Here is a 23587-nt window from a genome sequence, read left to right as displayed (position 1 = left end):
ATGGCGTCCCCCAAAAGCCGGGCCAAGAAGAAGCCGCCTAAAGACAGCATGACGCTGCTGCCGTGCTTTTATTTTGTAGAGGTGGGTCAGCGTTGTAGTCGGGTGCTGCTGAGTCAACAGAAGGACTCACAACCGCTCTTACTCTGCAGCTCCCCATCGTCCTGTCCTCCCTGGTGTCTCTCTACTTCCTGGAGCTGACCGACATCTTGCCCCCCGCCCTAGTGGGCTTCCGTTGCCATGACCGCCAGCTGTCCATGCCTTACGTGGAGACGGGAGACGAACTTATTCCTCTTCTGATGCTGCTCAGCCTGGCCTTTGCTGGACCTGCAGCCTCTGTGAGTCCACTTTCATCCTCCAGCTTTCTCATCACCTCCACCACGTTGGGAGATAGAAAAAGAGATTTTTAAATGGAATTCTGAGAAGTTTTAATATTTTTGTCACTTTATGAGGCTTTAAAAATGATTTTTTGCATAGTTGTTTTGTTCTCCAATCTGTTGTGTCATTTTTCTATATTTGGACCGCTATCATTTTTTAAATATTGAATTGTTTACAATTGAGAAAAATAAATTAATAAGAAAAAGGAAATTAAATGTATTTTATTTGTTTATTTTTATATTGTTGAATGTAATTATTTTAAGAATTCCATGATACTAATAATAGTAAAAATATATTTAGAAAAATACTTGAAAACAATAACAAATCCATAACATAACATTCAAAGCTTTCATTCAAAACCCAAGTCACATTCATTCATTAAGTCTGAAAAGGAAGAAGTCAAACATATTTTTGATCTCATTTTGTTTTTATGTTGTCACATATGATGTGTTGTTGTGTAGTATGATGTCATAAGTTATAAGTCTCATTAAACAAAGACTGTTGAAGTAGAATAAAATGCTGATGCAGCAAAAGTGTTGCTTTTTAAAAGCCAATTGTGTTTCTCTCCAATCAATGGATCATTTTATAAATACACACACACCTTACTTACTAATATACAACACTGTCAACACACACACACACACACACACACACTTACAAACCCCGTTTCCATATGAGTTGGGAAATTGTGTTAGATATAAATATAAACAGAATACAATGATCTGCAAATCCTTTTCAAGCCATATTCAGTTGAATATGCTACAAAGACAACATATTTGATGTTCAAACTCATAAACTTTTCCCTTTTTGCAAATAATCATTAACTTTAGAATTTAATGCCAGCAACACGTGACAAAGAAGTTGGGAAAAGTGGCAATAAATACTGATCAAGTTAAGGAATGCTCATCAAACACTTATTTGGAACATCCCACAGGTGTGCAGGCTAATTGGGAACAGGTGGGTGCCATGAAAACAGCTTCCGGAAAAATGCTCAGTCTTTCACAAACAAGGATGGGGTGAGGGTCACCACTTTGTAAGCAAATTGTGGAACAGTTTTAGAACAACATTTCTCGACAAGCTATTGCAAGGAATGTAGGGATTTTACCATCTACGGTCCGTAAAATCATCAAAAGGTTCAGAGAATCTGGAGAAATCACTGCACGTAAGCCATGATATCATGGACTTTTGATTCCTCAGGCGGTACTGCATTAAAAACCGACATCAGTGTGTAAAGGATATCACCACATGGGCTCAAGAACACTTCAGATAACCACTGTCAGTAACTACAGTTGGTCGCTACATCTGTAAGTGCAAGTTAAAACTCTACTATGCAAAGCCAAACCCATTTATCAACAACATCCAGAAACGCCGCCGGCTTGGCTGGGCCCCGAGATCATCTAAGATGGACTGATGCAAAGTGGAAAAGTGTTCTGTGGTCCGATGAGTCCACATTTCAAATTAAATTTGGAAACAGAGGACGTGGTGTCCTCCGGAACAAAGAGGAAAATAACCATTCGGATTGTTATAGGCGCAAAGTGTAAAAGCCAGCATGTGTGATGGTATGGGGGTGCATTAGTGCCCAAGGCATGGGTAACTTACACATCTGTGAAGGCACCATTAATGCTGAAAGGTACATACAGCTTTTGGAGCAACATATGTTGTCATCCAAGCAACGTTATCATGGACGCCCCTGCTTATTTCAGCAAGACAAGTGTTACAACAGGCTGGCTTTGTTAAAAAAAAGAGTGCTGGTACTTTCCTGGCCCGCCTGCAGTCCAGACCTGTCTCCCATGGAAAATGTGTGGCGCATTATGAAGCGTAAAATACGACAGTGGAGACTCCGGACTGTTGAAGGACTGAAGCTCTACATAAAACAAGAATGGGAAAAAATTCCACTTTCAAAGCTTCAACAATTAGTTTCCTCAGTTCCCAAACTTTTATTGAGTGTTGTTAAAAGAAAAGGTGATGTAACACAGTGGTGAACATGCCCTTTCCCAACTACTTTGGCACGTGTTGCAGCCATGAAATTCTAAGTTAATTATTATTTGCAAAAAAAAAATAAAAGTTTATGAGTTTGAACATGAAATATGTTGTCTTTGTAGCATATTCAACTGAATATGGCTTGAAAAGGATTTGCAAATCATTGTATTCTGTTTATATTTACATCTAACACAATTTCCCAACTCATGTGGAAACGGGGTTTGTACACACACTTACACACACACACTTACACACACAGCTAATTAATCCACAGCATGGAAACAAAGCAAACAAAATAATCCTTCATCCTGATTGGAAGCCATCCCTAGCCCCGATGGAATCTTTGCCGCCATTTTCCTTCCTGACTTCCTGTTGATGTTGTTGTGGTTGCCCACAGATCATGATGGGCGAGGGCCTCATGTACTGCATGCAGTCCAAACTGAAGACCTGTCCCAAGACTGAGAGCAGCATCAACGCTGGAGGCTGCAACTTTAACTCCTTCCTGCGCAGGACCGTGCGCTTCGTTGGTCGGTCTGAAACCTCATGTTTCCATTTTACAAGTTATTATCTTATAAATATATCTTCTTTTTTTTTACATATTTACGTAAATAACCCCGGGATTGGTTGGCAGTAATTGTCAATGTTTTTTCTGTCACGCCCTGCAGGGGACAGGATTTTTGTCAAATAGTAATTTATGAGGACTAATGATGTTGTCACAATGTTGTCTCTCACACACCCTTTACCTGACATCTAATGGCGGCGTATCCCCTGTCCCCCAACAAAAAAATATTTAGCCGTGAGCATGTTTTTGGATACTTGTAATCATATACATATATATATATATATATATATATACGTATATATATATACATATCTATCTGTGTTGGCCCTGCGGTGAAGTGGCGACTTGTCCAGGGTGTACCCCGCCTTCCGCCCGATTGTAGCTGAGATAGGCGCCAGCGCCCCCCGCGACCCCGAAAGGGAATAAGCGGTAGAAAATGGATGGATGGATGGATATATATATATATATATATAATTCTTTAAAAACATGCAAAAACCTTGATATATATATATATATATATATATATATATATATATATATATACTATACACACATACATATGTAAATATATGTATATTTTACATGATTTTAAATAATTGTATATGTATATAGTAATTGTGTGTGTGTATATATATATATATACATATATATATATATATATATATATATATATATATATATATATATATATATATATATATATATATATATATATATATGCTTCACGGTGGCAGAGGGGTTAGTGCGTCTGCCTCACAATACGACGTTCCTGCAGTCCTGGGTTCAAATCCAGGCTCGGGATCTTTCTGTGTGGAGTTTGCATGTTCTCCCCGTGAATGCGTGGGTTCCCTCCGGGTACTCCGGCTTCCTCCCACTTCCAAAGACATGCACCTGGGGATAGGCCCCTCCCACCTCCAAAGACATGCACCTGGGGATAGCTTGATTGGCAACACTAAATGGTCCCTAGTGTGTGAATGTGAGTGTGAATGTTGTCTGTCTATCTGTGTTGGCCCTATGATGAGGTGGCGACTTGTCCAGGGTGTACCCCGCCTTCCGCCCGATCGTAGCTGAGATAGGCGCCAGCGCCCCCCGCGACCCCGAAAGGGAATAAGCGGTAGAAAATGGATGGATGGATGGATGTATAGATATATATATACACATTTATTTTTAAATGCACAAATCTTGATATATATGTATATATACATATATATGTATACAGTATATAAATACAATTATTTAAGTATATATATATATGAATGCACATATATATTTATATATATAAATATATATATATATATACATATATATATAAAAGACTAAATATAAATAAATAAATAAAATTGTTTAAAAACATGCAAAAGTCTTGATATATATGTATATATACATGTATATATATATATATATATATATATATATATTTCTACAGTATATAAATACAATTACGTGAAAAACATGCAAAAATCTTGACCGGACGCGTGGAATATTGCAGCCAAAAGTTTTAACTTCAAGACAATTTTTATACTTGCAAATCGTTTTTAATTAAAGAAAAATGTTGTGTTTATTTTAAAACTGCGAATCAATTGTTTTAATTGAAGAAAATCTTTTTTTTACTTCACTTTTTTCGTATTTACTAATCATTTTTTATTCGATTATTACGATTTATTTTTTTACTTGCGATTCAATGGCCGTATATACATATATATATATATATATATATATATATATATATATATATATATATATATATATAAAATAGTTGTGAAGCTGTGCTTTAAAGCCTTAAAGGTTTTTAGGTCCGATATCCTTTAAAATCAATATAATCTATTTTTTTCAACTCCCTCATCAACAGTCGGAGTGCCAGGTGATGTACTTTGTGCTCGTTTACTTTAATTATTTGCAGCTCCTAGACATCAGATATGCTCTGAAATAGTGTTTGCTTGGAATATTCTTATTGCACCTGGAGAATGTCTGGTAGGATAGGTGGTGGTCGTCTACATTTCCTGTTCTTTGACGCGGTGGACTGTCCTCCTCTGACCTCCCTCAGGTGTGCACGTGTTTGGTCTCCTAGCAACAGCCCTGGTGACCGATGTCATCCAGCTGGCCACCGGCTACCACGCCCCTTTCTTCCTCACCGTCTGCCAGCCCAACTACACGGCGCCCGGCGTGTCATGTGACCACGCCGCTTACGTCACGCAGGACGTCTGCACGGGCAAGGACCAGTACGCCATCTTGTCGGCCAGGTACAACGCTCAAACTTGTTTGTTTTTTTAAATATCCCAAAAATTTGATCAAAAACCTAACAAAAACATCCATTTAATCACAGGTGTCAAACTCAAGGCCCAGTGGTCAGTTCTGGCCCGCCACTTCATTTAAAAGTGGCTCACCACATGAATTAATGTTAATTGTTAATGTTCGTTTAAACTGACATTATTTAAGGTGGCCCGCCATTAAGTTTAAAATAGCCTGCCACATCATTTCACTTAACCATCCACATCATTTAAAGTGGCCCTCCAAAACAACTAAATTGCCCCACCTCATTATTTAAGAAAATGGCAGGTGGCCTGCCACATTGTTTAAAAAAGCCTGCTACATCCTTTAGAGTGGCCCGCCATATCGTTAAAGTGGCCCACCACGACAATTAAGGTGCCTGCCAGGTTTAAGGTGTCCTGCCCCATACCTTATAAAGTGGCCCGCCATCAATTTTAAAATTGACCGCCATTTAATTTAAAGTGACCCACTACGTCCATTAAAAGTAGCTTCCAACATTGTTTAAATTGGACCACGAGATCGTTTAAACTGACCCACCAAGTCAATCTATGTGGCACAGCCCTTCAATTAAGGTGGCCCGCCACTTCGTTTAAGATGGCCCACCATAAAGTTTGAAATTGCCCTCCACATAATTTAAAATGGCCCGCCACATTCTTTAAAGCAGCCTGCTACATCCTTTAGAGTGACCTGCCACATCGTTTAAAGTGGCCTGCCACATCGTTTAAAGTGACCTGCCACATTTTTTTAACTAGCCCACCACTTTAATTGAAGTGGCCTGCTTTGTTGTTTAAGCAGGCCTGTCAAATTGTTTAAAATGGCCCACCACATCAATTAATGAGGCCTGACACATTGTTTAAATTGGCCCACCACATCAATTGAAATGGCCTGCCTCATCTTTTGGGGAGGCCTGCCAAATTGTATAAATTCGCCCACCATGTCAATTGATCTGGCCTGCCTTGTCGTTTGAGGAGGCCTGCCAAATTGTTTAATGTGGCCCACCTCGTCAATTTACGTAGCCTGCCTCGTCGTTTGAAGAGGCCTGCCAAATTGTTTAAAGTAGCCCACCACTTCAATTGAAGTGGCCTGCCTCGTCGTTTGAGGAGGCCTCCCAGATTGTTTAAAATGGCCCACCACATCAATTGAAGTGGCCTGCCTCGTCGTTTGAGGAGGCCTCCCAAATTGTTTAAAGTGGCCTGCCACATCGTTTAAAGTGACCTGCCACTTTTTTTTAACTAGCCCACCACTTTAATTGAATTGGCCTGCTTCGTTGTTTAAGCAGGCCTGTCAAATTGTTTAAAATGGCCCACCACATCAATTAATGAGGCCTGACACATTGTTTAAATTGGCCCACTACATCAATTGAATTGGCCTGCCTCATCTTTTGGAGAGGCCTGCCAAATTGTATAAATTCGCCCACCATGTCAATTGATCTGGCCTGCCTTGTCGTTTGAGGAGGCCTGCCAAATTGTTTAATGTGGCCCACCTCGTCAATTTACGTAGCCTGCCTCGTCGTTTGAAGAGGCCTGCCAAATTGTTTAAAGTAGCCCACCACTTCAATTGAAGTGGCCTGCCTCGTCGTTTGAGGAGGCCTCCCAGATTGTTTAAAATGGCCCACCACATCAATTGAAGTGGCCTGCCTCGTCGTTTGAGGAGGCCTCCCAAATTGTTTGAAGTGGCCCACCACGTCAATTGAAGTGGCCTGTGTCGTCGTTTGAGGAGGCCTACCGAATTGTTTAAAGTTGGCCCACCACATCAATTGATTTACCCTGTCTCGTTGTTTGAGGAGGCCTGCCAAGTTGTTTAAAGTAGCCCACCACATCAATTGATTTACCCTGTCTCGTTGTTTGAGGAGGCCTCCCAGATTGTTTAAAATGGCCCACCACATCAATTGAAGTGGCCTGCCTCATCGTTTGAGGAGGCCTACCAATTTGTTTAAAGTGGCCCACCACGTCAATTGAAGTGGCCTGCCTCGTCGTTTGAGGAGGCCTCCCCATTTGTTTAAAGTGGCCCACCACATCAATTGAAGTGTCCTGTCTCGTTGTTTGAGGAGGCCTGCCAAATTGTTTAAATTGGACCACCACATCAATTGAAGTGGCCTGTCTCGTCGTTTGAGGAGGCCTCCCAAATTGTTTAATGTGGCTCACCACATCAATTGAAGTGTCCTGTCTCGTTGTTTGAGGAGGCCTGCCAAATTGTTTAAATTGGACCACCACGTCAATTGAAGTGGCCTGCCTCGTCGTTTGAGGAGGCCTCCCAAATTGTTTAAAGTGGCCCACCACGTCAATTGAAGTGTCCTGTCTCGTTGTTTGAGGAGGCCTGCCAAATTGTTTAAATTGGACCACCACATCAATTGAAGTGGCCTGTCTCGTCGTTTGAGGAGGCCTCCCAAATTGTTTAATGTGGCTCACCACATCAATTGAAGTGTCCTGTCTCGTTGTTTGAGGAGGCCTGCCAAATTGTTTAAATTGGACCACCACATCAATTGAAGTGGCCTGCCTCGTCGTTTGAGGAGGCCCCCCAAATTGTTTAAAGTGGCCCACCACGTCAATTGAAGTGTCCTGTCTCGTTGTTTGAGGAGGCCTGCCAAATTGTTTAAATTGGACCACCACATCAATTGAAGTGGCCTGCCTCGTCGTTTGAGGAGGCCTCCCAAATTGTTTAAATTGGACCACCAGATCAATTGAAGTGGCCTGCCTCGTTGTTTGAGGAGGCCTGCCAAGTTGTTTAAATTGGACCACCACATCAATTGAAGTGGCCTGTCTCGTCGTTTGAGGAGGCCTCCCAAATTGTTTAATGTGGCTCACCACATCAATTGAAGTGTCCTGTCTCGTTGTTTGAGGAGGCCTGCCAAATTGTTTAAATTGGACCACCACGTCAATTGAAGTGGCCTGCCTCGTCGTTTGAGGAGGCCTCCCAAATTGTTTAAAGTGGCCCACCACGTCAATTGAAGTGTCCTGTCTCGTTGTTTGAGGAGGCCTGCCAAATTGTTTAAATTGGACCACCACATCAATTGAAGTGGCCTGTCTCGTCGTTTGAGGAGGCCTCCCAAATTGTTTAATGTGGCTCACCACATCAATTGAAGTGTCCTGTCTCGTTGTTTGAGGAGGCCTGCCAAATTGTTTAAATTGGACCACCACATCAATTGAAGTGGCCTGCCTCGTCGTTTGAGGAGGCCCCCCAAATTGTTTAAAGTGGCCCACCACGTCAATTGAAGTGTCCTGTCTCGTTGTTTGAGGAGGCCTGCCAAATTGTTTAAATTGGACCACCACATCAATTGAAGTGGCCTGCCTCGTCGTTTGAGGAGGCCTCCCAAATTGTTTAAAGTGGCCCACCACATCAATTGAAGTGGCCTGCCTCGTTGTTTGAGGAGGCCTGCCAAGTTGTTTAAAATGGCCTACCATGTCAATTAATGAGGCTTGCCACATTGTTTATTGTGGCCTACACTTTAATAATATCTCCTCACACAAGATGTTCAAGTCATTATTTTGGTTATGAGAAATTAAAATCTGCTTGGCAACTCGACTTATGATTTTTAAAGTTAAAAATCAAAGTTTCCTTTGCACACCTGATGTGAAATAGTGCTAAACATAATTAAGAAGACAGGCTAAAAACTTGATTAAAAAAAAAAAGTTTGCAAAACTTAATAAACACATTGATTTAAAATAACATGCTAAAGCAGTATTTTAAACACAAGATGAAATAAATGTATTGAAAAATTGATAACTTAATCAAAACCAAATAAAGAATCATTTGCAAGAAAATGGTTTGAAAATATGCTAAAAACTTGATCAAAACCTGATTTAAAAAAAATCGTTGTTTAAAATGATTGAAAATATACTAGAAACATGAACCAAATATTCATGTAAAAATACACAATACAGTGAATACTTCCTAGATAAATATTCGTGCACAAACATGAATATTTCTCATCTTGTTTTTGTTTTTTTTCCTTTTAGGAAAACTTTTCCATCCCAGCATGCAACGCTCTCCGGCTTTGCGGCGGTCTACATTTCTGTAAGTTGTGCTTTCACTTTCACTTTCACTTGGTCACCTATTTATGGAACTTTGGCTCCTTACAATACGTATGGAACTTGTACTTGTACTTCCTCTTCATATAATTCCCTAATTTATACTTATATGTGTGTAACCCATACTTCTTCGTGTATGTATCGAACTTATACTTTTACTTCTTACAACATTTGTGCAAGTTGTACATGTACTTCTTCTTCATATATTTAAGTAACATACACACGTGCTTCCGGCAACATTTACTTTACTTATGATGTTGTAACGCTGAGGTCAGCAACCTTTTTGAAACCAAGAACTACTTCTTGGGTACTGATTAATGTGAAGGGCTACCAGTTTGATACACACTTAAATAAATTGCCAGAAATAGCCAATTTGCTCAATTTATGTTATTATTAATAATTAATGATATTTATCTTTGTGGAAACACTGATCATCTTAATGATTTCTCACAATAAATATTTATAGTAACAGATAAATATCCCCCCAAAAATGGGTATTTCTGTCCGTCATTCCGTCCCCAAAAATTTTTTCCTCCTACAGAAGTTTTTTTGTACAGAATAAATGATGGAAAAAAACATTAAATTGAACGGTTTAAAAGAGGAGAAAATACTAAAATTGTGAAACATAGTTTATCTTCAATTTTGACTCTTTAAAATTCAAAATTCAACCGAAAAAAAGGGGAAAAACTAGCTAATCCAAATCTTTTTGAAAAAATTTAAACAAGAATTTATGGAACATCATTAGTAATTTTTCCTGATTAAGATTAATTTTAGAATTTTGATGACATGTTTTAAATAGTTTAAAATCCAATCTGCATTTTGTTAGAATATATAACAAATTGGACCAAGCTATATTTCTAACAAAGACAAATCATTATTTCTTCTAGATTTTCCAGAACATAAATTTGAAAAAAAATTCAAAAGACTTTGAAATAAGATTTAAATTTGATTCCACAGATTTTCTAGATTTGCCAGAATAATTGTTTTGAATTTCAATCATAATAACTTTGAAGAAATATTTCACAACTATTTTTTGTCAAAAAAACAGAAGCTAAAATTAAGTATTAAATTAAAATGTATTTAGTATTCTTTACAGTAACAAAAACATTTTTTTACTTTAACATTGATTTAAATTGTCAGGAAAGAAGAGGAAAGAATTTAAAGGGTAAAAAGGTATATGTGTTTAAAAATCCTAAAATCATTTTTAAGGTTGTATTTTTTTCTCTAAAATTGTCTTTCTGAAAGTTATAAGAAGCAAAGTAAAAAAATAAACTAATTTATTTAAACAAGTGAAGACCAAGTCTTTCAAATATGTTCTTGGATTTTCAAATTCAAAATCATTTTCCAACCTGCTAAACATTAACAATATTTTATTTATTTTTAATTTTTTTAAATGTATTTTTCTTTATTTATTCTTTTTTAATGTACAATCTTGCAGCTATGTTTCGGTGTACGTTTTCATGTGACTTTAAAAAAGATAATAGATCTTGTTCTCATCACATTTCGGATATAAAATTCAATATCAATATTTCATAAAAGTTTTATTCCTGACAGAAGCAGCTGTCATCCAAACAAAATCCATATTTCACGATGAACCTTATTGTTATTCCGTGTTATTTACATCGGGGCAACAATAACAGTTTACGTCAAGTTTACTTTAATTACATAACACAAATAATTTGTCAATTATGCATACTGATGCTTTCAATATTTTGTCCTATTACTTTTATTTTGTTTTATTCAAATATTCAGACCACAAAATAACAATAAAAAAAACCTGCTTCTGTGTATTTTTAGGGACCGATGTCCCCTTGCGACAGAGGACCCTATTGAATTTCTAAGGTTTTATTATTATTCTTTATTATACCACCGCCTCTTTGAACTGTAATTTGACCACCTTAACATGCTTCAAAACTCAAAAAAACAAAACCCCAAACTCTAAATTGTGCTCCAGCGCCCCCTAGGAAGAAAACACAGACAAAACTGTCTGTAACTTCCCGTAGGAATGTCGTAGAAACATGAAACAAAAACCACTATGTAGGTCTCAGTTAGACCTATATTTCATAAACTCTTACCTCCCAGCTAAAATCAACAGGAAGTTTGCAATTCCCCCTTCAATACAAAAAATGTCGCTTTTTTTCCAAAAATTATCTCCTCCGAGGCCGTTTGTCATTTCGGCTTCAAATAAGCAAGAGAAGAGAGATTGAACCCTTCTGATTAAAAGTTAATGAAATTGTTTTAATTACTGCTACAGTTTTGATTTGATCAGCCTTCAAAGAACTGCTGCGCTGAAAACCATTTCAAAGATGGCCGCCGTGCGCAGTCACAGTGAGGGAGACGGGGTTTTTTTCCGTTTTTTTTTCCCTACCGTCTGCTGCTGTTGCGCACGCACCAACATTCATGGGGGAGGGGCTGTGATCATCTATACCAAGATAGCTTGCAATTCCCCCTTCAATACAAAAGTTGGCTAAAAAAATTTCGCTTTTTTTTCAAAAATTATCTCCTCTGAGGCCGTTTGTAATTTCGGCTTCAAATAAGCAAGAGAAGAGAGATTGAACCCTTCTGATTAAAAGTTGATGAAATTGTTTTAATTACTGCTACGGTTTTGATTTGATCAGCCTTCAAATAACTGCTGCACTGAAAACCATTTCAAAGATGGCCGCCATGCGCAGTCACAGTGAGGGAGACGGGTTTTTTTCCCGTTTTTTTTCCCTACCGTCTGCTGCTGTTGCACACGCACCAACATTCGTGGGGGAGGGGCTGTGTTTTAAAGTTGCCGTTTGCCTGCATATCGTAAAAGCAAACGTCCGACATTCTTTATTTTGGGTACTTACGTATGGTGCCTGACTGTTGTGGCGTTTTAAGGCCATCTGCACTTTTTATGCTACGGTAAAGTCAATGAATGGTCCGGTTTTGATTTTATCAGCCTTCAAAGAACCGCTAAGATGGCCGCCGTGCGCTCACACAGAGAGCTAGACGTTTTTTTTTCCTAGCGCTCCCAGTATGTAATCTTATAAATGGCATAAACGCGCCAGTGACACAATATTTGAATAATATTAACATTAGTTGTGCTTAGCCCTCGTGTGAAATATTTGTTAAGATAGCTGCCGGCTAGCTAACGCTTATCCGGGCTTGGATCCCGGGGGCAGCAGCCTAAGCGGTCCCGTCCATCGCTGCTTGCAGCTTTAATTTTTAATGTATTTGTAGATAAATGTAAGAGGTGGATGAAATTTAAAATTAATGTGGAAAAAAATTGTGTTATAAATTTTAATTGATAGTGTTATGTTTGGAACGCATATTGGATGCACGAGGTGTCACCCCAAGAGGCAACAGGACCAGGACAAGGCAAGATTGCAGGTAGGAGCCTGTTTAATACAAAAAGGTAAAATAGCACTGGTACAAAAGGGAAAAGATACGGCGTGCCAACGCACGGGAAGCTAATGCTAAACTTAGCATGCAGTTAACAGAGTGCAAGAAAGGCGTGCCGAATGCACAGAAGCTAAGGCAAAACTAAGCACGTAATTAAAGAGTTCAAAATAGCGTGCCGACCGCAAGGAAGCTAAGACGTGACTTAGCAAGGTAAATACAAATCTAAGAAACAAACGTAACTGTTGCGTGTAGCAAACAAACCATCCAGAATGAACACAGGTAGCAGGCAGGTTTAAATACTCAAACATTAATCATAAACAGGTGTGCGTAGAAACAGTAGCAGGTGGGACAAATCAGAAACCATGGTAACAAAAACAGGAAGTGCACACAAACTCATCACCGGAAGAGTCCAAAAAAATCAAAAAACAAAAAGGACTCAAAAAACAAACTAAGGGTGATAAAACAAAAAAAAATAAAATAGCATTATTGTTATATATAAAAAAAATAAATGTAAATGTCAGAGTTTGTTGTTGACGAACCCCAAGAAGCAGAGAAGGAGGCAGGCATTGCGTAAGAAAACATGATTGAATTAAACACAAAAACAAGAACAAACCAAAAGGGTAGCAACAAAAGGCGCACACAAGGCGGATAACAAACTTGGCTAAGAACAAAAACACTTACTGTGACACAACGGAACTGTGGCATGAGCCGAGTGAAGAGAAGTAGACAAAGCTCCAAGCGACAAGATAGTGAAGACATCGACACGACAGGAGCGACAATACAATACAATAATCCAGCACTGACTGGATGGGAAGACAGGTCTAAATAGGAGAGGGCTGATTGGCAGCAGGTGTGGCCAGGTGCCAATCAGGGAGAAAGACAGGAAACAAAATAAGAGCGCTGAACCTAAAACAACCAAACTGTCAGGGACGACCCTGACAGTAAATACATGATGTTGTTAACAGGTGTGTTGTTGTGTCCTTAGATGTACTTCAATGCCAGCATCAGTAACAGCACCAAGCTCCTCAAACCCTTGCTGGTGTTCACATTCTGCATGGCGGCAGGCCTGGCGGGTCTCACCCAGATCACGCAGCATCGCAGTCACCCCATCGACGTCTACGTGGGCTACGTCATCGGGGCGGGCATCGGCGTCTACCTGGTCAGTTGCCATGACTACCCTTCCTTTGCCCTTTTTCTTGTCTGCCGTCTCTCATGAACGTCCTGCGACACACAAATATATATATATAAATATATATATATATATATATATATATTTGGGGCGGCATAGCTCGGTTGGTAGAGCGGCCGTGCCAGCAACTTGAGGGTTGCAGGTTCGATTCCCGCTTCCACCTAGTCACTGCCGTTGTGTCCTTGGGCAAGACACTTTACCCACCTGCTCCCAGTGCCACCCACACTGCTTTAAATGTCACTTAGATATTGGGTTTCACTATGTAAAGCACTTTGAGTCACTAGAGAAAAGCGCTATATAAATATAATTCAATTCACAATTCACTATATATATATATATATATATATATACATATATATATATATATATATATATGGTGTGTGTGTAAACACACGTAAATACATGTAAATGCACTGTACACAGTACCTATAAATACACATATGTACATGTGAATGCGTGTATTGAAATACACTAAATACACATACATGTGCAATATGCTGTACATGTAAATACGTGTAAATACACTAAACTCCTGTAAGTACATGTATATAGACTAGATACATGTATGTACTGTACATGCAGGTACACTAAATACTATCAATACGTGTGGGTACACTAAATACTTGTAAATACATGTAACATATTTAAATACAACAAATATGTGAAAATAGTAAATGAATGTAAATGTTTGTAGATAGATAGATAGATACGCCAAATACATGTAAATACATGTATTATATGTAAAAACACTAAGTATGTGTAATTTATGTAGATACACTAAATACATGTAATACATATAAATACATGTAGATACACTAAATACATTTTATTACATGCAGATACATGTTAATACATGTGGATACAGTAAATACATGTAAGTACATGTAGATACACATTTACATATACTAAAAGTGGATACACTAAATACGTGTAAATATATGTAGATACACTAAATACATGTAAATACATGTAGCTACACACACACACATATATATATATATATATATATATATATATATATATATATATATATATATATACACTACATGTAGATACAATAAATACATGTAGATACCCATATATACATATATAATATATATATATATGCACTACATGTAGATACACATATATACATATATATATATATATATATATATATATATATATATACACTACATGTAAATACAATAAATACATGTAAATACATGGAGATACATATTAATACATGGTGATACACCCATACATGAAAATGTGTGTAGATGCAAGTTAATACATGTACACTAAAAACATATAGATATACATCTACTACATGTAGATACACTAAATACATGAAAGTACATGTAGATACATGTAAATACATGTAGATGCACAAAATTGTTTTAAACACATGTAGATACATGTAAATACAGGTGGATACACATATACTACTTGTAGATACACTAAATACATGAAAGTACATGTAGATACATGTAAATACATGTAGATGCACAAAATTGTTTTAAACACATGTAGATACATGTAAATACAGGTGGATACACATATACTACTTGTAGATACACTAAATACATGTAGTAAATGTAGATACACTAAATACATGTAGTAAATGTAGATACACTAAATACATGTAGTAAATGTAGATACACTAAATACATGTAGTAAATGTAGATACACTAAATACATGTAGTAAATGTAGATACACTAAATACATGTAGTAAATGTAGATACACTAAATACATGTAGTAAATGTAGATACACTAAATACATGTAGTAAATGTAGATACACTAAATACATGTAGTAAATGTAGATACACTAAATACATGTAGTAAATGTAGATACACTAAATACATGTAGTAAATGTAGATACACTAAATACATGTAGTAAATGTAGACACACTAAATACATGTAGTAAATGTAGATACGCTAAATACATGTGGTAAATGTAGATACACTAAATACATGTAGTAAATGTAGATACACTAAATACATGTAGTAAATGTAGATACACTAAATACATGCAGTAAATGTAGATACACTAAATACATGTAGTAAATGTAGATACGCTAAATACATGTAGTAAATGTAGATACACTAAATACATGTAGATACAGCTTTTGTATTCTCCATGCGGAGCTTCAGTTGTCACATTGTTGTTGCAACAAACTCCCCTTTCTTTTTTTAGGAATCTATTTTTAGCTTTCTTATTACGGAAAGGATGAGTGAGACCTAAACAAGATGGGAGAATCTTGTCTTTGCACATTCTCTCTCTCTTTTGTCTTTCTCCGGTTCCTGCACTCGCACTCGCCCTCCTTCCCGATGGCGGTTCTCGTCCGTGTGCCTTTTCCCGTTCTGTTCTCACCTTGACGCGTTACCATGGAGACGACGCTTCACACAAACGTGCATTTTTTTTCTTTTCTTTTTTTCACATTTCGAAACACAAAATGAAGAAATTCACCCGTGTCCATGTTTTGATAGAAATTCTAATTTATACGAGTTATTTTGACCACGGCAAGGTGCGCCTAATGTACGGAATAATGGCGGCTGTGCTTACCGACCTCGAAGTAATTTTATTTGGTAGACTGTATAATGATAAGTGTGACCTGTAGACGGCAGGCACACATAAGAGATACGTGTGGACGGCAATACGACTCAAGTAAACCACACCAAAATGTGTATATGTTCCATTTAAAGCAGGGGTGGGCATTATGTCCATCGCGAGCTACCGGTCGACCGCGGAAAGGTGTCAGTCGACCGCAAGCCAGGCATTAAAAAATAAACATAAAAATGAGCAATCATCAATCTTCAACAAGACTTCACTGTTGCGAGCTCATTATTATGAAAAAAATCACTGATGGGACAGAGAGAAATACTTTTTATTTCAACAGACTCTTGGTCCGTACTTGCTGTCAAAACTCTAAAGACCGACTGCACAGTTCCTGACTTCACAATAAAAGACCTGCTTCATCCTGCCTGTGCTAACAAAATAAGAGTCTCAGAAAGCTAGCAAGCTACGGAGTTTGATGCCAATGTATTTCTTATAAAGTTGTTGCACCTTTCCTGCTTCCGGCGCCTAGACCGTAGTCAAGGAGTAAAGGGGAGACACCCATGGATTCTCGGGGCAACACCCTTCAATTTACCCGGCAGTGGGTCTTCACAATTCCGGACTCCAGGGCAAAACGACGAATCCAGCGATTAGTTGCAAATCGTGGCTTTTTATTTACGTCTTGCACACAGTCAAAATCCCACACAAAAACACTAGCCACTCCCCCGCCCTCAGCGACCGCTCCCTCTCCTCGCTCGCCCACTGACATCACTCACCTGCTGCCACACATTAAAGGGCCACGCCCACATATGCTACTCTCATTACAAAGTGTTTAAAAAGGAGTATGCAAGTTGGACAAATAAGTCGCCAAATCAACCACTTTCATGTGGTATTGGACAGAAAGGAGGACTTTTTTTCTCCTCCATTTGAAAACGTGGACGTTATCAGCACCACTGTCTGATTCCAATCAATGCAAGTCATCAGAATCAGGTAATACACCAACTTATATTCTTGTCTTCATGAAAGAAAGGAATAGATAAGTGTTGAACATGTTTGTATTATCATTAAACACCATTAACTTGTTAACAAAAATGTCTCTTTCATAAATAAATAAATATAAATAATAAATATGAATGAGGTAGATCTCCTCGACTTGGTCAATTGAAAAGTAGCTCGCCTGCAGAAAAAGTGTGGGCACCCCTGATTTAAAGTTTATAACAGTGGTCCCCAACCACCGGGCCACAGAAGTGGCGCAGTGGGAGAGTGGCCGTGCGCAGCCCGAGGGTCCCTGGTTCAAATCCCACCTAGTACCACCCTCGTCACGTCCGTTGTGTCCTGAGCAAGACACTACACCCTTGCTCCTGATGGGTGCTGGTTGGCGCCTTGCATGGCAGCTCCCTCCATCAGTGTGTGAATGTGGAAGTAGTGTCAAAGCGCTTTGAGTACCTTGAAGGTAGAAAAGCGCTATACAAGTACAACCCATTTATCATTTATTTTTTTAAATTTTTTTTATTAAATCAACATAAAAAACACAAGATAGACTTACAATTAGTGCACCAACCCAAAAAGCCTCCTTTTCTCATAGCCCAAAAATAAAGAAATAAATAAATAAACGTCTTCCACTCCCGTCCTTGCACGCTACACCGCTACAACAAAGATGACGCGGTCGAAGGTGAACCACGTAAATAAGACACGCCCACTGCACCCTGAAGAGACGGTCAGAAAGCGCCTTAAAGATGTTCTGTAAAACATCATCTATGCAACAATTTGACCAAAGAACCACCATTTTATGTTATGTAGACCACAGGGAAGTGTTTTCAATTTAGAAAAATAATAATAATAATACAACCCCTTTAATGCGCCTTATAATCCGGTGCGCCCTATGGTCCGGAAAATAAGGTAATCGTATACCAATGCAACTTTTGCTAGTTGAAGAATGAATGACCTGACAGGACAAGTTGCATATTCAAATCTAAAACATTACGGTTAGCGGAGGATGCTAGCAAAGTATTATGCGCAAAAAGCATGAAAATAATTGTTTCATCTGAAAAAACTTCAATAGAAACGTATCTCTTAATTATTTTGATCAAAATAAGAATGAGTTTTCGTGTTGCTAGGCAGACTTCACAGGGCTCTATCATAACTGCCCCATAGGTCGGCCCCGCCCACGAGGCTGTTTGATGAAAAACTAGCAATTGCATCATGACTCTCCATTAAATATAAAATAAACTAAGAATACCTTCTGCTGGGGGCACTGCCCCTTCTGCCCCGAATGTGAAGTCGCCTTTCTAATATTCCCTCCCCCCTACAGGCCGTCTATGCGGTGGCAAACTTCAAAGCGTCCGAAGAAGATGCCTCACCTCATCCCAAAATGCTGTCGGCACAGCAGAAGGACACCCTGAGGGTGCTGAGTCAGCGCGGTCACGACTCCCTCTACAGGAAGACCCCCCGCGTGTCGGAGAGCAGAGAGGAGATGGGCATGGCCATGGCCTCGGGGTCACGCAGCAAGGTGAGGCGGGAGAAAGCCTCACTGACCTCCCTGAAGCGAGCCAGCGCCGACGTGGAGCTCCTGGCCACCCGCGGTCCCATGGGCAAGGAAACCATGGTGACTTTCAGCAACACTTTGCCCAGGGTGGCCAACGGCAGCAGCCCCATCTCGCCCTCCGAGGAGCAGACCACATCTCAGCGCCACATGACCTTCCACGTGCCCTTCGACCCCCAAAGGTCCAGGCAGCTGGTGTCAGAGTGGAAGCAGCGCTCGCTGGAGCTGCGCAGTCAGAGCTCTCGGGACGAAGATGAGGGTGAGAACGGAGCTGAGGGTGTGAACACCGGGGACCAGGATGGCGGGGAAGTGGGCGACAAGGGGGTGCCGGCCTCTCTTTACCCTAAAATCCAAGCCAACAAGGGCATGTCCACACCTACTACAGCCAGGATGGTGGTGGCCCCGCCCCTGGTTCACATCCCCGAAGAGGCCACACGTCCACCGCCCGTCTCCCCCAAGAGCGCCAAGACTCGCGCCAAGTGGCTGTTGCTCACAGAAGGGGGCGGGGCTAAGGAGCCAAGTGTGGGGCCCATTGCTGTGTCGACCCCCCGGGTGCCCAATACGCTGCCTGCTCAAGCTCCGAGTCAGCCAAGAGTCACTCAGGTGAGCACGAACTAAAAACTATGGAACTGAAACCATCTTGATATTTTCTTGCATTTTTGTCGATTACCCGTAAAATTTTTCACAAATCTTAATGATAACATTTCTCCATGTATGGATCTTTGTGTGTTTTCACGGGGCATGAGATGGGAGGCTAATTCTTGCTAGGCCAATGTTGCTCCGATGCTAGACTCACCGCATATTATTTTGACATTTCCTTGCAGGTGATGGTGATGTCCAAGCAGCAGAGCCATGGCGGGGTCACCTCGGAGGGCGGCTCCTCCTCCGGTGGCGGCTCCAACTCCTCCGAGTCACCCTACTACCGCATCCCTTCCGACCGGGACAGCTGCATTAGCAGCAACCCCGGCAGCATCGCCGGCAGCATGGCTGGCAGCGGCAGCATCGTTACCATCGACGCCCACGCCCCCCACCATCCGGTGGTGCGCGTGACAGCCGTGAACGGGAAGCCATGGGAGTGGAGGAACACCATCAGTGGCAACTTGATGGGCGGTGACACGTCGGTGGATAAACACCGCGGCATTCTGCAGCGACCGGACAACGCCCCACTTTACCGCGACTACCGGACACTTCCGGTTAAAAAGGAGTTTCTGGGGGTTGATGCTGAGCTGCCGCTACCGCCACCGCCCCTCCCCACCGCCTCCTCCCCTCTTCCTCCCCCGCCTCAGCTGTCATCACCCCATCTACCGCCGCCCCCTCCACAGTCTTCTTCTTCCTCGCTACCCCCACCTCCTCACCCTTCTCACATGACTCTCCCGTCTCGCCCATCCTCCCAGGTGTCGTCCTCTCAGCCTTTGCCTCCTCCCCCGCTCCCTTCCTCCACCATGCCACCCCCGCCCCTTCCCCACCCTTCGTTCTCAGCCGTGCTCCCGCCTCCCACTCACCCCGACCTGTTAATGGATAGCCACATGCTGTCCCGCTCGTCCACGCTGCCCCGCCGTCCCTCCGTGTCGGCCCGCAGCCATGCCGAGCAGGAGCAGTACTACAAGGCCCTGCAGAACGAGCGCATGCTATAGTAGGCGACTGGCGGGGTGTGGGGGGGAGGACTTGAACAACGCAAGGGTAGCTTGTACAGTACAAGGACTTTTTATTTAGAATGATTTTTTTGAATCCTGACTGGCAGCTTCGGTCAAGGTTGAGCTTCGCCAAAGCGCCTGCTGTCACAAGAAGAGAAAGCAGATCAAAGACATAAAGGAAGAATTCCCCTTTGGCTTCCACGAGCTTCTCCAAAGTGAGAGCAAAGCAACTGAGGAGGAGATACGACTCAGACCTCGGATTTGCTCAATCTGTTTTCCTTTGAGAGGGCGAAGAAAGCCGAGGAAAACAAAACAACCTCAGGCTGCATTGGCTTCGTCAAACTGCTGCCGACTCAACTCGTGGTGTCTCAGAAGGATCATTAAACGGATCATGGCGTTATCAGTCTGCAACCTTCTGTGCGATATTTAAACAACGAATTTGAAGCTTGATCCGAGCAAACGTGTGCAGGGAGAGGAAGCAGCTGTGCATCCCAAGCCAGGCGTCAAGGAATGGCTCAATGACCGCAAAACAAACGACTCGGCTAAAGTGTTCACTGAACATAGCTGATTGGCCTCTGCTCGCCTCTGGGAGTCTGCACCGAGAGGCTGGGAGGTGCTTCACACTTTTGGTATGCATTCAACAAACTGCCATTGCTCTGGTTGTTTCCCGGGACAATGGCATCCCAACCTTTGGTGGGAACCAAGACAAGTGGACAATAGCCACTTGAACGGGTGGCGAACTCTGAAGTCTGGTTCACTTGAGCACTGCTTGTTCAAACGAGTCAGGAAAACGCATAGTTTAAAAAAAAAAAAGATTGGAGTCTCATTTATAAAGCTCGTGTGCGCACAAAACAAGGCCGTAAGGTTGTGTACCATGTTTTCCACGCAAAGTTTGTGATATATAAAAAGTTAAACCACTCATTTGGGATGAATGGTTCTGGGTTTTCTGGCTTACGAGACTTCCACGCACAGTTTTACAGATGATTGTCAGAAACCTGGAGCGGACAAGACTGAATTGTGTAACGTAATACGCGACAAAACATGGTCCAACCAGCTCTTGCATTCTTTTGTGTAGTCGAAAAGTCCGAATCTTAAACAGGAACAATAGAGTTTGTTACAACAGTTTTAATTACTCACAATCAGATAACACAAAGTTGGATTGAATCAATATGTTCACAGAGACAATGTCTTCGAAGACGAAAGATGGTGCACCCTCGTGAAGGAAGTAGGAAAGAGCACACACCACAGGCTTGGTCTTCCCTTCTTATTTATACACTCCATGATGACCTGATTTCTATCATAACAACTTATGTAACTGTCCGATGTTCAGGGTGACTTGACCTCTCATGTCGTGTCCTTCCCAATGTATCTCGGTGAAAGTTACCCAAAACAGATTTAGGACAGAAATCAGCCACTACATTTGTACTGGTCAACCTTTGGTCTAATGATAAAATACTAATGTGAGAGTTAAGCGAATTGGACAAAATTAGCGTACAATGTTTTTTCGTACTGATGTACATACCAGAGTACCGAGCTTCTAATGTAAACCGGCCTATTAAGCCCTGGTTTTACCGAGTTTTAATCCAGGCTCGGGATCTTTCTGTGTGGGGTTTGCATGTTCTCCCCGTGAACATGGAACTAAACCGAGACAGGATACAATTTAGCTCAATGAGGAGAAACGTCTGGGCTGTACTTTTATTCAGTCTTCCACCACGCTTTCTGACAAGAGAGTTCTATGCCTCCTCTTTTATTTGGACTTTCCCTGATTACATAGCATCAGCTGTATCTAAAGGGAAGGGGGTTGTAAACATCTGTTGGCCTCGGTCACAAAACAGTTCAAAGAATGATGCGTCAGGTCCTGCTTCCTCTTCGCTTTGTAGATCTCGGGTCAGGATCTTCCTGTGGATCACAATGGATCAAAGAAACATCGTACACAGTGGGGTTTTACAGACCATATCACGTGTTATTCGCACCCAGAGGGGAAAAAAAACATTGTGTGTCAGGATCAAACACTGATGACATCTGTTAAACAGACAAGAAGCAAGGAACTAAACAGAGACAGGATACAATTTAGCTCAATGAGGAGAAACATCTGGGCTGTACTCTTATACAGTCTTCCACCACGCTTTCTGACAAGAGAGTGCTATGCCTCCTCTTTTATTTGGACTTTCCCTGATTACATAGCATCAGCTGTATCGAAAGGGAAGGGGGTTGTAAACAGCTGTTGGCCTCGGTCACAAAACAGTTCAAAGAATGATGCGTCAGGTCCTGCTTCCTCTTCGCTTTGTAGATCTCGGGTCAGGATCTTCCTGTGGATCACAATGGATCAAAGAAACATCGTACACAGTGGGGTTTTACTTGCCATATCACGTGTTATTCGCACCCACAGGGGAAAAAAAACATTGTGTGTCAGGATCCAAACACTGATGACATCTATTAAACAGACAACAAGCAAGGAACTAAACAGAGACAGGATACAATTTAGCTCAATGAGGAGATAAGTCTGGGCTGTACTTGTATCCAGTCTTCCACCACGCTTTCTGACAAGAGAGTTCTATGCCTCCTCTTTTATTTGGACTTTCCCTGATTACATAGCATCAGCTGTATCGAAAGGGAAGGGGGTTGTAAACAGCTGTTGGCCTCGGTCACAAAACAGTTCAAAGAATGATGCGTCAGGTCCTGCTTCCTCTTCGCTTTGTAGATCTCGGGTCAGGATCTTCCTGTGGATCACAATGGATCAAAGAAACATCGTACACAGTGGGGTTTTACAGGCCATAGCGCGTGTTATTCGCACCCACAGGGGAAAAAAAACATTGTGTGTCAGGATCCAAACACTGATGACATCTATTAAACAGACAAGAAGCAAGGAACTAAACAGAGACAGGATACAATTTAGCTCAATGAGGAGAAACGTCTGGGCTGTACTCTTATTCAGTCTTCCACCACGCTTTCTGACAAGAGAGTTCTACGCCTCCTCTTTTATTTGGACTTTCCCTGATTACATAGCATCAGCTGTATCTAAAGGGAAGGGGGTTGTAAACAGCTGTTGGCCTCGGTCACAAAACAGTTCAAAGAATGATGCGTCAGGTCCTGCTTCCT

The 23587-nt window shown here is 41.0% G+C and overlaps 1 protein-coding gene across 1 annotated transcript; it reads left to right on the top strand.

Annotated features, from left to right (window-relative positions):
* On the top strand, positions 1 to 22818 carry plppr3a (phospholipid phosphatase related 3a). Its single transcript, XM_061893763.1, has 8 exons — positions 1 to 81; positions 150 to 335; positions 2753 to 2882; positions 4962 to 5157; positions 9142 to 9199; positions 13568 to 13741; positions 18624 to 19457; positions 19679 to 22818. The coding sequence occupies exons 1-8, from the start codon at positions 1 to 3 to the stop codon at positions 20486 to 20488; spliced, it is 2469 nt and encodes an 822-aa protein (XP_061749747.1). The 3' UTR covers positions 20489 to 22818.
* Positions 22819 to 23587: the final 769 nt, after the last annotated feature.

The sequence above is a fragment of the Nerophis ophidion genome, linkage group LG03, assembly GCF_033978795.1.
Source record: "Nerophis ophidion isolate RoL-2023_Sa linkage group LG03, RoL_Noph_v1.0, whole genome shotgun sequence".
Classification (NCBI taxonomy): domain Eukaryota; kingdom Metazoa; phylum Chordata; class Actinopteri; order Syngnathiformes; family Syngnathidae; genus Nerophis; species Nerophis ophidion.
Note: the sequence above shows the minus strand (reverse complement) of the source record. Positions and strands in the feature narration are given on the sequence as shown.

What these genes read in the sequence shown, in the direction of transcription:
- plppr3a (XM_061893763.1), top strand. Translation starts at nt 1, where the DNA reads ATGGCGTCCCCCAAAAGCCGGGCCAAGAAGAAGCCGCCTAAAGACAGC. An exon ending in CGTGCTTTTATTTTGTAGAG is followed by an intron (nt 82 to 149) that starts GTGGGTCAGCGT and finishes CTTACTCTGCAG; the next exon opens with CTCCCCATCGTCCTGTCCTC. An exon ending in CGGGCATCGGCGTCTACCTG is followed by an intron (nt 13,742 to 18,623) that starts GTCAGTTGCCAT and finishes TCCCCCCTACAG; the next exon opens with GCCGTCTATGCGGTGGCAAA.